The sequence below is a fragment of the Scyliorhinus torazame genome, chromosome 7 (genome assembly GCF_047496885.1).
Source record: "Scyliorhinus torazame isolate Kashiwa2021f chromosome 7, sScyTor2.1, whole genome shotgun sequence".
Lineage (NCBI taxonomy): Eukaryota > Metazoa > Chordata > Chondrichthyes > Carcharhiniformes > Scyliorhinidae > Scyliorhinus > Scyliorhinus torazame.
Window position 1 is genome coordinate 194118286 of NC_092713.1, and position 16277 is coordinate 194134562.

Consider the following 16277-nt stretch of genomic DNA (forward strand, 5'->3'; position numbering starts at 1 on the left):
TCGTGCGAGATTCTGTGTTGGTTAACACTGAAATTGTGAAACGCGATTGAGCGGAAAATAGGTTCCGATGCCAAAATTGCGGCGGGTGCCAATTTGACACCAAATCGCAATTCACCGTCACCCCGACAGCAACGTCAATGCATTCCGGAACACACGTGCAGTAAACACCGGGCATGGGGGAGGACACCCGCTCCCTGTGGCTGTCAAAGTGACGGTCGCCCTGAACCTTTACGCCAAGGGGTCCTTCCAGGTGCCGAGTGGGACCTGTCCGGGATCTCACAGACCTCGGTGCACAGGTGCACCCGTGCCATCACGGAGGCCTTATATGCCCAGGCGACTCAATACATCCACTTCAACGTGGACCGAGCAGCAGGGTTCGCCACCATCGACGGGATGCCCGGGTCCAGGGGGTGATCGATGGGATGCATGTACCTCTAAAAGCACCTGCAGATGACAGATCACTTTACACCAACCAAAAGGGGTTCCACTCGATGAACGTACAGCTGCTATGTGACCATCAGATGCACATCATACATGTGTGCACCCGATACCCGGGCAGTGCCTTCATCCTGGGGCATCGATTACTGACATGTTCGAGACCAGACCCCCAACCGTCTCTGGCCAGCCCAGACCAGCCCACCTCTCACATCCATCTGACAGTGCACCGAGGCAGGTTGTAACAGTGTGAACAGATGTTTAATGTGACAACAGAGATACTGATATGCGCACTAGCCCTTAATACTAAACTGTGTCTTGCACTCATGCCAACTTAACTAATGATTAACTTTCTGACCTTATGGGCCCTAATGCTACATCTTGGTGGGTCCCCAGACCGTACATCGGGAGTGGAGGCGGCCTGCTGTGCTTCCTGCCCTGCGACCTGGGTCCCCGTTGCTGGCCGTCTTCTGGGGCGACCGGGCCTGGATGGGCCCGGCCGCTGCTCGGGTGTCCCAGGTGGCGTGGGGCCACCTTGTTTTGCCCGCTGCCCACGAGATGCATCAGGGAAAGCAGTGGGGGAGTCCGAGATGCTGCGGTGTTCTGGCACCTCCCCTGCAGATGTCACCGGCACAGGCCCCATCACCTCCATATACCCCAGGGTGCCCGGTGGAACCCGGGCTACTCCATGGGATGGGGGGGGGGGTGAGTGGAGCTATCCCCTGATGCTCCCCTGCTAATTGGCATGCCAGGTCTGGAGACCCCCTCTCATCTCGACCAGGGTCTGCATTCTGGTGACCATGGAGCACAGGGAGTGGACTATCTCTTTTTGGGACAGGGCTACATCACTCATCGACTGTGCCACCACCTTCTAGGACTGTGTCACATCAGTCAGTGACTGCGCCATCTCCCTCTGGGACTGGGCCACCTTCCTCTGTGTCAGCGCCATGTCGGATAGCGCCTGGGCAATGCAGCTGACGTTCCCAGCCATGGCCTGCTTACTGGGCCACACTCAGGAGGCTGCAATTTCAAGGTGGCTCTGGCACATGGTTGCCTGTGAGGCGGCATACCTGTCCTGGGCCTCGGCCAGAGCTGCACAGAATGCTCCAGGCCTTGGACATGCTGATCCATAGCCTAAACCATCTCCCCCAATGCCTCCACCGCGGACGTCACGTGTGCAGTGTTGGCCTGGGTGGTCTCCTACGCCTGATCGCGGTTGGACTCCTCCAACTGCACCTGCAGGTGCTGGATGCTCGCCGACAACCCGTCATGTAGTCCCTGGCTCTGCGACTGCATTTCCGCAATCGATGGGACTGCCCGTTCCAGAAGCCCGAAACCTGTCCGGAAGGAAGCTAGTCCCTGGGGATGGCCTGCCCTCCGACAGTCCGCCTCCCAGGTGTTCCTACCTCCACCTGCTGTACCGGATCAGCAGATAGTGTCCCAGGAGCCTCTTCACTAAAGTGCCCAATCGAGGTGAGTGTCTCTGGCATAGTGGAGGGTGTTGGCTTTAACGGGAAATCAGTGTCATCCTCAGACCCGAGCTCTGGGGTGGCCTACATCTCGGACGGAGGGCTGGTGTCCGAGCTGCTCTCCTCATCACACAGGTCTCCGGCTATGGCACTGGCTGGGGGCAGGGGGGGACACCAGAAAGGCCCGCCCCATCGCCAGCAGGTCCTGCAAGACACAAGACAAGACGCATGATTAGACTGCGGGCTGGGTGGGGGGGAATGCGAGTGGTGGGGGTGAGAGTGTGTGGGAGTGGTGTTGGGTGGGGCTTGACACACATGTCGCAGGGAACTGCAACTCAGGAAGGCCTCACTTCCTTGTCCGCGGCCGAACTCCACCCCAGCAACCCACCTTTCCTCCGGGCCGCCGACACGTCTCTGCCTTGGTGAGAGGCCGCAAGTCCAGAGTTTCCCCTCCGGTCTTCTCCCGCTCCCAGCGGTTATGGACGGCCTTCTCCTGGGGGTTGGGGCAAACAGAAAACGACAGTGTTGGACAGTTCGACGCATGCAGCTCAGGGGGTGGGTAGCTGGTGGCCTGTGGCCAGGGCCCCCGGCCATGATGGGTGGCAGCATGTGGTGCTGGATGGGGGTTCTGCCGCCCTACGGGTTGGGGGGGGGGGGCTATGGGTGTGTGGGACGAGAGTAGGTGCCAGGGGCACAGTGCTGCCTACTCAGGGGTCGCCCTGACGAGGTCATGCAGTTTTTTCCAGAACTGTTAGCCGGTCGGGACGGTGTTGCCCACGGAGCTGACTCCTCTGACAACTGCACCCAGGCACAGCGAATGGCGGCGGTTGGCAGCCTCCTTCCCGGGCCGGGATACAGGATCATCCGCCTCTCCTCCACCCCATCCAGGATGGTTTCCAGCTCCGCATCTGTGAAGTGTGGGGCCGCGCGTCTTGCTGCCATCTTGTTGGCTGGGCTGATGTGTGTAGGGAATGAAGTGTGTATATGGGTCTGCAGCTTGTCAGCCTCCCGAGTGTCAATTGCGAAACCAGCGAATCCCGCACCATTTCCCATTGGAATTGATTGTTTTCCACGTGGCACCGGGGCTAGTGCCTTAACAGTAGCTGAATCGGTCCAGATTTGACGCCAGTTTTGCTGTCGTGGAATTCCACAAATTCTGCATCGGCGTCAACACTTAGGGCGGGATTCCCCATTGCCAGACGCCGATACCGTAATCGGCGTTCGAGCAGAGAATCCCTGTTTACGACCAAATTGGGGGCGGTGCCTGTTTTTGGACGCTCCGCCCCCTCCAAAACAGTGGCATCGAGGAGTACACCGCATGCCGTTGGGACGGTCTCAGGACGTTACCTGAAGGCCCGCCGCTGATGGGCCAAGGTCCCGACGGCACGGGACACGTGTTTTTGTGAACCCGGCATGGTGACTGCGGACTGTGTCCAGCACCGCCACAGTCGGGGGGAGAAATGCTGCTGGCCGGGGTGGGGGGCTTCAGCGAGGGCTGTGGGGACTGGTCGGGGGTGGCGAGGAGGTGTCCAGGGGGGCACTAGCTGGCAGGTTGGGTCTGCGTACGGCCGGCGCCATATTGTATGGCGCAACCACTGAAGGTCATTGCCATGCGCGGCCACTGACCCGGCAATTCTCCAGGCGTTTATATCGGGAAGGCCGTGCGTTTTACGTGGTGCTGCTGCTAGCCTTTCACCGGTCAGAGGTTCGGTGCTGGGGCCTCGCCAATTTTTTCGTCGTAAAACCAGACACTTCCTCCTGACATTGCCTCAAAATCAGCGAATCCAGCTCTTAGTCTCAGAATTGGAGAATCCTGCCCACCATCTTTTATTAAATCCCCTTAACGTATCCTTAATTTTCTCAAGATACGAAAGATCCGTAAGATCCCCCAGCCATATCGAGGCATTGGTGGAGAAGCTGACCTCCACTCCAACAACACCTGCCTGTGAGCGATCAGCGAGGCGAAGGCTAAGACATCCGCCCCACATCCGTCTGCTCTCCAGCAGGTCTACCCCGGTATCCTTCTTAACAAGTTTCTATGAAACTAGTCTGGGCTACTTCGCCCTGCCACACTCACTTGCATTGGGACAAAGATCTCTATAGCTCAGAAGTACGAGCTCCCCGTGTTACAGGAGATCCTTTGTAGGCCGAGGATGCCAGACCCGCTTGGGTCACTGTCTGTGCAGAGTCTGCATGTTCTCCCTGTGTCTGTGTGGTTTTCCTCCGGGTGCTCCTGTTTCCTCCCACAAGTCCCGAAAGACGTGCTGTTAGGTGAATTGGACACTCTGAATTCTCCCTCTGTGTACCCAAACAGGCCGGAATGTGGCGACTTGGGACTTTTCACAGTAACTTCATTGCAGTGTTAATGTAAGCCTACTTGTGACAATAAAGATGATTATTATTATACACCCAATGCTTCACTCAACAGTGTGGGTGCACAGTTCAGGGAAAGACAGAGGTTCCACCTTTGCCAGGCTCCTCTTGTCTACAGTTGAGACCAGGGTCTACATTTTTGGAATAGCCCCTGCCATCTGGAGAGTCGGCGGGGAACACATTCCCGCTAACTTTGACAGGCCCGCTACCATTTCACACTCCGAGCATTGATTGACAGAAGACAGGACTTCTGTTCTCACTTGGACAGAGGTCCTGCCTTGGAGAGCAGCCGGTCAATCAATTCCTCTGGCCCAGATAATGTTGAAGCTGGTCTTCAGCTGGAGCTATGACAGAAACCTACTGGAACACCTACATTATTTGAACCCTGGAATGCCCATCAAAAACATTACATCTGTCACACTTCAGTTGTCCAATCCACTTTAAACTAAATATTGAAACCAAGGAATTTTCTGGCAAAATGATTGAGGCAGCTTCCTAATTAATAGTTGTATAAATCTAGTCCCAAAAATTCATGAGCAGGTGATAGATTCTCTGTCCCTGAATGGTGAGGCCTGAGGCTCCCTTGATATTGGGCCTCGGATTTCATTATAATGCAGCATCTTGGCAAAATGTTGGGTAATATCGGGGAGCTCTGAGGTAAACAGTTAAGGTTTATCAAGCAATCACATGCCTGAGTGATTGGAATGCTCTTACCTCTCTTTGATGCAGATGACGTTTGTAAACATTGGGGTTTCAGCACATAGAGTCACTCATCCATAAAGGGAGATGAATGAATCAAGGCTGCAGCTGTTTTGTGGAGGCTGTCACTCACAGCCCACTACTAGAAATTAATGAATGGCTTGCAGCTGAGGGGTTTAATCACAGGTTATAGCAATTCTCCTTCCAGGAGAATTACAGCTGTAATTGTTCCACTGCCCCTGTCTGGACTACTCTCTAGCTTCCACACAGGGGTCTCTTTCCTTGAGGGGGGGTCCCTTTAGTCATGGGGGTCCCTGTTGGGGGTCCCTTTATTTAGGGGGTCCCTGTGACGGGATTGCTTTAGTTAGGGAGTCCCTTTAATTAGGGGGTCTCTGTGGAGGGGTTCCTTTGTTAAGGAGGTCTTGGGGGTAGGTTCCTTTAGTTAGGGGGTCTCTGTGGGAGTTCCTTCAGTTAGGGGGTCCCTGGGGGGTCTCCCTATTATGGGGGTCCCTCAGGGTAGGTCGGGTCACCCCCGTATTTGGGGAAAGGGGGCACCCAGGCAGTTTGAGGGTGGGGCTGCTTTGCGGTGCAGGGGAGGGGTCACTCTGGGGGCATGGTCACCCTACAACAGGGGTCCTGAGAGGGGGGTGGGGAGTAGTGTGGGGGGGGCGAGCATGATGGAGGAGGCGCGGCAGGCAGTGCATTGTTTGGGGGGGTGGCCCTCAGGCAGGCTCGGATGGTCTCCGCAATCATGGCTGGCACCAGCAGCAGACCCTGGCGGCGTTCCACCCGTGTTCCCGTCATTTAGTGGAATCATCATGGAGAAGATGGCGTTTGTCCTGAGAAGCGACCTTAATCTGTCTAAGATTCCCCCCCCTCGCACTTGGACAGAGAAGACAATGGCCATCTGTTCCTCCATTTTTTTGCATTGAAGTTAGGTCACGAGAAATCTTGCTAAGATACGTGAAATATATTAATAAAAGTAAACACACGGACTGGGGAACTGTGTGTGTAAGCCATGTTGGCTCGGTATGGTTGTTGGTTGGGGGGGGGGGTTACTTATTGTGTTATGTTTGCTTTCAAAATTGTTGTTAAAAAATTACAAATGCCTTAATAAAATGTTTTAAAAAAATAAAAGTAAACACACATAAATATTTCAAGGAGACATCAGTAAAAATAAGTTAAAATATGTTTAGAAGAGAGTGGCTGATTTTTATGAATGTTCATTCTCTGCAAGCAGAGGGCAAGCAGAGGGCAAGCAGAGGTTGTTATGGACTATTACGCTCAGTCTCCTTTACCTTATGATGCCCAAAGATTTTCAAGACTTTTCCAAGTATCACCCAGGCCCACGAGATGGGGCGAGGCAATTCTTGGGCTCCTGCCTCCTTCTAGAGTTATGGGGCTGGTCTCGCCACAGCCCCGCGTCGAAATGGCGGTCGGCGTGGGGGTGGAGGATCCACTTTCATGCCGTAATCGGGCCTGGCGCTGGTTCGGCGATTTTCCGGGCCCCGAAAATAGTTGTGACCGCAGACTACGCCGCGCCACCGGGGGTCATTGCCAGAGGCCTGCCCAGCAATCCTCCGCTACCGACTGACTGAGTCCCCGACACCGTGGAACTAACCACCTATTGGCAGTCGGGATGCTGGTGTGGCTGTGGACTCAGTCGGCGGCCGTCCTGATCGGGCGCAGGCGAATCGGAGACCAGGGGGGGCCTTATAGGTGGCCGGCGATTAAAGGCGTGGGGTTTGATGTTCGGGCGCGTGGCCAATCGGGGTTTTCTCTTTTTCCGGTGTGGCTCTGCCGTCCGAGTCCGCTGGAGGCCGCTGCCGTGCGCATGCGCGGACTCCATGCACGGAAGTACAGGGGCCAGTATCCGCAGCTAAAGCTGCGAGATTCACTCCGGGTCCCTGCTAGCCCCCTGCAGGGCACTGAATTTGTTCAACTTTTTAAAAGGAATTTCTGGAATAAAACTCCACCGTTATTACGCCGGCGTGGGGACATATTCTCATTTTGGCAGAATCCAGCCCATGGTCACAGGTATCTGGGTGGAGTGTTGCCTTATCAAGCAGGCTTTACCTTGTACTGTGAGCTCCCTCTTAAAACCAGTGGACCTAAAGCAGATGGTCAAAGTTTTGATATTGTCTTCACTTTGCCAACGGATCTTCTGGCGTTGCGGATAGCTGCCTGCAGTTCTTCAGTACAGCCATCATATCCCTAGGCCAGGAGCCTGAAATGTTTCTACCTCCACTATCTCATTCAGCCGTGAAACCTTTTGCAAAACCCTACAATCATCCACCTCTGACTTGTGAAACTCCCTCTCCCTCACCCACCATTGACGGCTGTGCCTTCAACTACCTGGTCACCATACTCTGCATTTCCCTCTTGATGCCGCCAGATTGTTCCTCTTTGAAGACCCTCTACATAAACCACCTTTTGTCCAAGCTATCCTAATATCCCTTTCTTTGGCTCTGTGTCAATTATCCTTTTGGATTATGCCTCTATATTGAAGATGCAATTTGCTGTTGTTATTCAACACAGTAAGATTCCAATTCAGTCATAAACTCTTCATTGTCTGATTGTGATTAAGAAAAAACTCAGTACAGGAGAATAATCTCTTTTAGGTGTTAGTGGAATTTAGGCAGGGTAGATTGATTACCACGCGGCTGTTCTCTGCAGGTGTGAAGATCAAGCCTGTGTGCCTTAAATGTGCCGGTCCATCTTTCTCTTTGAATGCCAACCTTTTTTGTTCTAAGGCTCCCTTTTGTACAACGTTACCAGAGGCTGAAGTAAAAGAGACTTGCTTTTAGTATCAAACACATTGCAGGTCAATTTTGGCTTTTGATACAGGGGAGTGGTGGAGCTTGTTCAATTCTACAGAAAGCTAGTTCTGCTTTTAAACGTCTGCCTTTCATTGATTGTTCATTCCACTGTTGTCCTCTCACTTCAACTATTCAGCCTCAAGTCATTTAGGCGGGGTCAGCAGAGAGGGGAGTTAAATTGTGAGAGCAGATCACTTGAGGAAAGACAGGGTAGGAAACCAAAAATTATTTAAAAGCTTATTTTTAAACTCAGACCTCTGGACGCATTGCGTCACTAAGCCAAGTTCTGCTGTTCAGTAACGGGCGATTTACGGCATAAAAACCAGGAGCTGATTCCCAGATGTTGGCCTGAAGTGAAAATAAATGCAGCTCCAATATTTCTTATCTGGGTAAAAATGTCCTCAGATCTGGCAGCCTTGCAGGGGTCAGTTGTGCGAGCATTCCCAAATGGATAAAACCTGTTCCAATTAAAGATTTATTAGGTCCATCTTTCTCCAACAGCCGCCAGAGTTGACGGGGAGCCTGGCATCTTTCCAAATTTGGCTGCGATCCATTGCTGAACCATCTAATCCTCTTGTGGCATCAGAGTAAGGGCATGCCTGATAGACAACCATGTCTGTCCCATCTCAACTTAATGGTAACTGGCAAGATTAACATTCCCGGTAAAGAAAAGCCTATCTCCCATGGCTGATATATAAAACAACATATTCCTATAGTCTATTCATCGAATCCTTTTCAATATTCAATCTTTCAGGGAAACAAACCTTTGACCACTCCAGACTTATGGAATGTATGCCAACAATCATTTTCATTCAATTCAGAAGATGTGCAGGTATAGGTTTAAAATATGGTTTGCATCATACAGAAGGCAATCCCAGTAAGGCAGTGAAAGAGTTAATCTGGCCGATATACTTCAATAATATAGGTTTACAAGAATTGTCGGCGACTATCAGTCATGTATTATAAAGTGCTTTGAGAACTCTATGCCTCAAAAGGACAGCAAGGTGGAGTCAACCCATTCTAAAAGTGGCAGTCGGTAATTATCTCTCATATTTCTTCATTCATTCTTTCCTCTTTCTCCTCTTTTATCCTTTCACGTCACCTCCAGTCGTTCAAACTGTAAAACAAGCTTTTAATGAGGTGCACTGGCACAAATGAAAGGTAGCAGCTTGCAGGCAGTGTGAGCGGTCTGCACACCTGCAGCCCGTGACACTCTCTAAACCCGGGAGGGTCCTCCAGTGGGGTACGGAGGGAGCTCTGCATTCCTTGGAGGTGCTCTCTTTCAGATGATACGTTAAACCGAAGCCCCGTCGGAATTCTCAGGTGGACACAGTGATCCCATATTTCAAAGAGAAGCAGGTGAGTTCAAACCCCACACCCTGGCCAATACTTACTTATCATCTCACTAACAGCATTGAAAATAGATGAACTGCTCACAAGTCCCACTGATGTATGAGGGAGCTCGCTGTGCACAGGCTGGCTGACTGATTTCCCACATTACAACTGTGAATACTTCATTGGCTGCAAAGCACTTTGGGAAGCTGTGAGATAGCAAAAGATGTTCTATAGGGGCGGCACGGTAGCACAGTGGTTAGCAATGTCGCTTCACAGCTCCTGGGTCCCAGGTTCGATTCCCGGCTTGGGTCGCTGTCTGTGTGGAGTCTGCACGTTCTCCCTATGTCTGTGTGGGTTTCCTCCGGGTGCTCCGGTTTCCTCCCACAGCCCAAAGATGTGCTGTTAGGTGAATTGGACATTCTAAATTCTCCCTCAATGTACCCGAACAGGCGCTGCAAGGTGGCGACTAGGGGCTTTTCACAGTAACTTCATTGCAGTGTTAATGTAAGACTACTTGTGACACTAATAAAGAGTATTATTATTATATAAAGCCAAGTCTTGTTTAAGCGATAAATTTTGATCAGGGACCTACTACTCACATGCAAGTTCCTTTCTGGCTTAGCGATCTGAAAGGTGATCTTTTTCAAGGGCTCCTTTTTAGAGAGGCAACCTTTAGTGAGATATTAGTCATGACATGGCATTCACTGAGGGATAAATACATTGCTATTCCACTTAACGATATTCATTCTGATATTAAAAGTTCACCTTCGTGATAATTACCACCTTTCAAGAAGCAATTCATTGCTTGAAGCATCCTTAGACTTTCCAATGGGAAAGGTCCGACATTATGCAAAAAGATATTTGTGATGTTTAACGGTTAATCTAAACTGACCCTTTCAGACCATTGCTCAATGTTGCCGATGGGGATTCAGTTTATTGTAGCGGGCTGCAAGTCTCTGATCATTTGCGGGTCAGCAATCTGCTTGTAAATAACAGGCAGCAGGTCGGGAGAAACCAAGATGAAAAGACCCAGTCATTCACTCTCTCGCATAAACTTCGCAACAAAGTGTGATATCTGGTATCCGAGAGACAAACGTTAGATGCAAGGCTATTATCAAAGCACAATCATTATGATGCAGCATAAAAAGGTTGTATCAGTGGCTATTTATATCTTTATTTGACTACAATCCAATGTACTTTCATACCGCCATTACATTTCTGGCAGAGTGTACTGGGAACAGGTACTCATCATGTGCCAAATTACAGGCATTTGGGTGGGGGCAATGGATTAGACACTGGGTTTACACCTTGGGTTGGAATCTAGCCAAAATCAAGGTGATAACATTCTCCTTTGCCAGTAAGAATCCTGCATCAAATGATTTGCATAGCTAACTGCACTAATTTTGCAATTTTCCTTAAGGAGGCGACAGGCTGGCGGGTGTGTGAACTTTTGGAGTGTTCGTAACTGGGGCTCTTTTGGGACATTTTGTAAAGGAAAAAGGGATCTTTGCCTTGTGTTGAATTGCATGCACTTAACATTGACAGAAGTGAAAATTCTCCAGTACTGCCACCACACACACACACACAAACACATACTCTCCCAACTACATAACCAGATCCTTGCCCTTCATCTGTTTAAATTGGAAGTGAGCAGGTTGGAGTTGGGTTAGCAAGTCAGGATTCAGATTTTAAAAATATTTTAACCTGCCATCTGATCTGAACCCCCACCGCCCCAGTGTGGCTTACTCAGCTACTGTGGATATGTGGTCCCAATTACGGGGCATTGCAATTCAGCTAAGTGAGTGGTGTTCTTTGATTCTTGTACCCTCCCACTCCCCTCACCTGATGGTAATTTGTGCTGGGGAACAAATACATGAGCACACTCTACCTTCTACTACTCCACCCAAGTGGCCATTGCTCTCAAGTGAACCTTGGTGGTAAGGTTCAGTGGGCAGGATGTAAAAGCCTTGTGGCCCAGCCTGCTCCTGTGTACAATCAATGCCCATACATGCACCCTCTCCAGCAAGGGTTCATACATAACTTTGACAAAGTTGCCTCTGTATTTCCTCCACCTGTCCCTCCCAGCCCAATCTTTCTCTAGCCCAGGAATTCTGACACCACTTGCAGTTCCTATGTAACTCTCGAGAGTAGATGAATCCAATCAGTGATTCAGTCTGGCACACTCCTAATAACTAACAAGCTCGTACGCCAACTTGTGCACATTTAGTTTTACCTGTTCCGAAGCCCAGCTTAATATCAATGTCAGCAGGAAGAGAAACCAAGTCCTCCACGAACTCCAGGGGCGTCACCTCACTCCACATGCGGAAGGCCAGGCGCAGGATATTCTTCTGCTGCTCGACACTCATTTGGATGGTGAAGGCTTCATCCATCAGGCGCCATTTTAGATTTCTCTTCGAGAAGCCCAGGCTGCTGGCGGCTCCTCCCAGATCATCTAAGCTGTCTCGTTTTCTCCTGGTGTGCTCTGCCAGACGGTCAAGGAAGCGCTTCCTGCGGACCGACTCTGGCCCTGTGGCAGACCGGGTGGTATTCAAATCACTGCCAGTGCTGTCGGTAGATGACTGATTGAGAGATGTCACGTTTAAGAGAGAGCTATTCTCCAGCAGCATCGTATCAGGAACGCCACAACGAGGTAGGTTCATTACACCGAGGGTGGCGTTGTCCAGGATTCCAGTGGGACTCAAGCCGTTGGCTTTCTGGAACCTCTTGAGGTTTTGAAGGTAAGCAGGGTTGTCATCGGGTTCCTTCGGACTTCCCTTTGTGGTTGAATTTCCAAAAATTCCTTCAGTCATGACCTGAGGCACATCTCGGGGAGCTGGGTTTTCCTCTTGAGGAGCCGTGTCCCTCCCTGACACTTGATGTTCCCAATCGACGGGATCGCCCCAGCCAAATCTTTTCAAATATTCCTGCGGGGAGTATTTTAACAATAAATGATTCTTAACTCTCCTTTAGATGATTTTATTTTCACAAGAAAATTACCTTGGAGACAGCTGGAGATGGTGCTGAACACATATCAGAAATAAATTTAATCAGAATTCAATTGCCAGCATCTTTTCTATTGACCTTCACACTCGAATTCCCACCATGTTCTCTAGTCATGTTCCAGAGGGGTTAAATCACCACTGGGACATTTCTGTGGGATGTAATAAGGCTCTTATTTAATTTCAGATTCTTTGCTTTTTTGTTGTGTAAAATGGAAGAGGTTATTTTTTCAGTGTATAAGACAGGACCAAATTTTCTACCTAATCTTCTTGCTCTAGTTCAACTTCCATCTCATGGTCTCTACATTGTCTTCTTAATCTCCTGAGCAAACTGCTGAATTGTAATACCTGGGGCGTCATTCTCCGACCCCCCCGCCGGGTTGGAGAATCGCCGGGGGCTGCCGTGAATCCCGCCCCCGCCGGTTGCCGAAGTCTCCGGTACCGGATATTCGGCGGGGGCGGGGATCGGGCCGCGCCGGTTGGCGGGCTCCCCCCGCTGGATTCTCCGGCCCGGATGGGCCGAAGTCCCGCCGATAAATTGCCTGTCCCGCCGGCGTGGATTAAACCACCTTTTAAACGGCAGGACAAGGCGGCGTGGACGGGCTCCGGGGTCCTGGGGGGGGGGGGGCGGGGCGCGGGGCGATCTGGCCCCGGGGGGTGCCCCCACGGTGGCCTGGCCCGCGATCGGGGCCCACTGATCCGCGGGCGGGCCTGTGCCGTGGGGGCACTCTTTCCCTTCCGCCTCCGCCACGGTCTCCACCATGGCGGAGGCGGAAGAGACTCCCTCCACTGCGCATGTGCGGGAAACTTTCAGCGGCCGCTGACGCTCCCGCGCATGCGCCGCCCCGATATGTCATTTCCGCGCCAGCTGGCGGGGCAACAAAGGCCGTTTCCGCCAGCTGGCGGGGCGGAAATCCCTCCGGCGTCGGCCTAGCTCCTCAATGTTGGGGCTCAGCCCCCAAAGATGCGGAGCATGCCGCACCTTTGGGGCGGCGCGATGCCTGTCTGATTGGCGCCATTTTGGGCGCCAGTCGGCGGACATCGCGCCGTTTGGGGAGAATTTCGCCCTTGATTCTCAAAAGGTTAGCAAGTAAAATGTATCCATCCTCAATATGTCTAACACTCTCAGTGTCTTCGTAGGAACAGGAATAGACCATTGAGATGTTTGGGCCTGTTCTGCCATTGAATTAACTCAGAGCTGAGGAGCAGCTCAGTCTGTTGATCCTCATTAACTAAACTCCTGATACTCTTAACCAACAAAAATGTCCACAATCTTACAGAGAATAGAATTCCAGATTTCTACCACCTAAGACAGAGATCATCTTCATCTCCAGTCCCAGAGCCATTGTGTTCCATGGAGCAACATAGCCCCTTCCAAATTGCTTTAGCCTCCACTCCCATTCTCAACTTGATACTCATTCTGCAAGGAAATGAGCAACAATTGATTTTGATCAGAGGCTATTCAATAGAGTAGAGGAGGCTTTACTCTGCAGCTAAGCTCCTTTACCTGACATGAGAGCACTTCATTCTGTCACTGTGCTGAAGTATTCCGTACTTCATCATTGTATTATTGGATTGGCCATGATAATAATTGCCCCTTACAAAGATGTGCAGGTTAGGTGGGGTTACGGGGATAGGGTGGGGGAGTGGGTCGAGGTAGGGTGCTCGTTCAGAGTGTCAGTGCAGGCCCGATGGGTCAAATGACCTCCTTCTGCACTGTAGGGATTCTATGGACCATGAATATTCCTAAATTTGCCAAGTGTAAAGGTTTGCTCAGAAAACTGCATAACATCTAATAGCTGTGTTAACTCTTGTTCTCACCTTTGAATAGTTTTGTGATGTGTCAATATGATTGGAGTTAGTGCGTAATTTCTAAGATCGATCCTTCGCTTCCATCATTACTTTAGTGCAGTAACTGTCTTAACTAGTGACACTGAGCCATAGTGTTAAGAAAGATCTCAGTTTCATTGCCTGATAACGCCTCAGTTTTTGCCTTGCTCTGCACCCAAGGGAGGATATACTGGTCTTGAAGGAGACACAGCACATATTCCCCAGAATGATACTGGGGTTTATGGGGCTGAATTACGAGGACAGATTGCATCAATTGGGCTCAAATGTCCCTGTGTTTAGAAGATTGAGAGGGTGATGAGTGGTTTAAATTGTTAATAGATATTCCCCCTTGATCTGGCGTGTAAGTTTTTTTGTGTCACAACAAAGAAATGTGAGATACAGGAGGGTGGGGAAAGCGTGGAGAGAGAAGTTGCTCTGCTCCCTCAGACTCAGTTGGCAAATCAAGTCTAATGGCTGGAAGGATTGACTGGCAGTCTAGCTGCTATCACTGGATGACCCAGGAGACCTAATGCTGGTTAAAGGGCTAGATCAGTTATTAGGGATCTGATTGTCATCCATTGATCCCTGGCCAAAATAATGGACTTATCGTTTCTTGGCCTTGTGGCTAAGATCAAGTATCAGATCAAGCCCTGGATGAGGTGCAATGCCTTTTCTTATCAGTTTAAATGTCACGTTTAACTATTTACTGAGCCAATGCCCAGTTATTAGGTTCAAAGGTGCTCTAAGTGTTCCAAAAACAACAGCAGTTGTCTCTCTTGTGGAGACTATGAATTGGATTCAACTTGAATTGTTTTTTGGAGCAAGCAACGAGATGGGATAAGGGCTTGCCCTGTCCGTTCTACGTTTTGGCTTTGTAACTTTAAGAATGGGGTATACAAAAATGTTAAAAATTATGGACTTTGAAGGCAGATTTGGGGTTTTAGCAATGATAATGTTGTGAGACCACATCCTGACAGTCTGGAGATGTGCAGGTTAGGTGGATTGGCTATGCTAAATTGTTCCTTTTGTCCAAAGATGTGTAGGTAGGGTGGGGTTACTGGGTTACGGGGGATTGGGCATAATTAGCGTGCTCTTTCGGTGGGTGGGTGCAGACTCGACGGGCCGAATGGCCTCCTCTTGCACTGCAAGGATTCTATGGATTATTCTATGTCGACGATGCCTGGCAGATCATGTGGAGAGTTTACATTAGTCTGTTTTTTAATGAAAGATCTATTCACTCCTAAACTGCATGCTTAACCCCTAACAGGATCAAAACCAAACCTGCAGTTAGAATCACAAGGCTGCAGAGTATCTTCCCCAACAAGCAGATTACAGCCAGCTGCCTCATGGGCGCTGACTATTCCTCCTTGTGCACCAAGAGCAGTATAACTCCAGCCCCTAGTACTAGAATCCCAAATAAAGACAAAAAAAAATCTGCAATGCATTTCCCGACCCAGGCTGCACTCACCAGGACGCCTGCAATTAAGCAATGGCAACACAAACTAACATTATACAAACAAATATACAACTGTCAGACAGGGAACCTTGCAGATCTGTCTTGAAAGCTGATGGCACAATCCCGAGCTGGCGACGGTCAAGAGTTTAGCATCCTGCCGCCCAATGTGTCACCGTCCACAATGTAAACCAAGGTTTGTGGGGCGGGGGAGTGCCGTCTTGCTTCTCACCTCTGCTGCCTGGGTGGTGAGGACGCGGGGAGCACGCTGCTTGTTCAGCTGAGTGTCGGAGTGATCCCTTCTCTTGAAGACCGGCTCCCCTCCGCCAGGCGCCAGCGCAGTGAAGGCGACCGCAAGGAGCAGGTAGCTGGGCAGCTGCATTCTTCTGGCCCCAGAACTCACCTTGTCTCTCTGTGACTCGAGGAGAGTTTCTGCTGGCAGCCGATCTGATGTCTGACTTTTTAAAGAATTATTTTCCCTCCCTCCCACCTTCACTCCCTCCCAGTGACGTTCAGTCAGAGCACACCCACACCGTGGGCTAGCAGAGGCTGGGAGCATCAAAACTTTCAGTCTTTGAGAGAAAACATCTTTAATAAAAAGAACCCTTCCTACTCCTTCGATGAAGAAATACAATACATTTACTTCCAGGAGTTTTAAAAATTATTTTTTTTCTGTTGGAATCCAACAAGTTGCAACTTGATGTTTTTAAAACGATGAATGTGTGGATTTGATCCGGTGGCACAGTGGGTAGTTCCCCTAGCCTCTGGGTCACAAGCTCTGGGTCCAAGTCCCACTCCAGGACATGGTAGCCAAGGAAGGTGTTCATAATATGACCAAGTAGGGTTGATTATCAGCCTGTAAATC

At 50.4% G+C, this 16277-nt stretch overlaps 1 protein-coding gene across 1 annotated transcript in view; it reads right to left on the reverse strand.

Moving 5' to 3' along the window:
- Positions 1 to 15816, reverse strand: part of LOC140426763 (matrix metalloproteinase-21-like) — a 41016-nt gene extending 25200 nt beyond the window's left edge. The window contains exons 1-2 of the mRNA XM_072511918.1: positions 15645 to 15816; positions 11364 to 12054 (exon numbers count right to left, since the gene is read on the reverse strand). Of these exons, the coding sequence (XP_072368019.1) occupies positions 11364 to 12054; positions 15645 to 15794 (841 nt within the window). The 5' untranslated portion in view covers positions 15795 to 15816. The remainder of the gene's footprint in view (positions 1 to 11363; positions 12055 to 15644) is intronic.
- Positions 15817 to 16277: the final 461 nt, after the last annotated feature.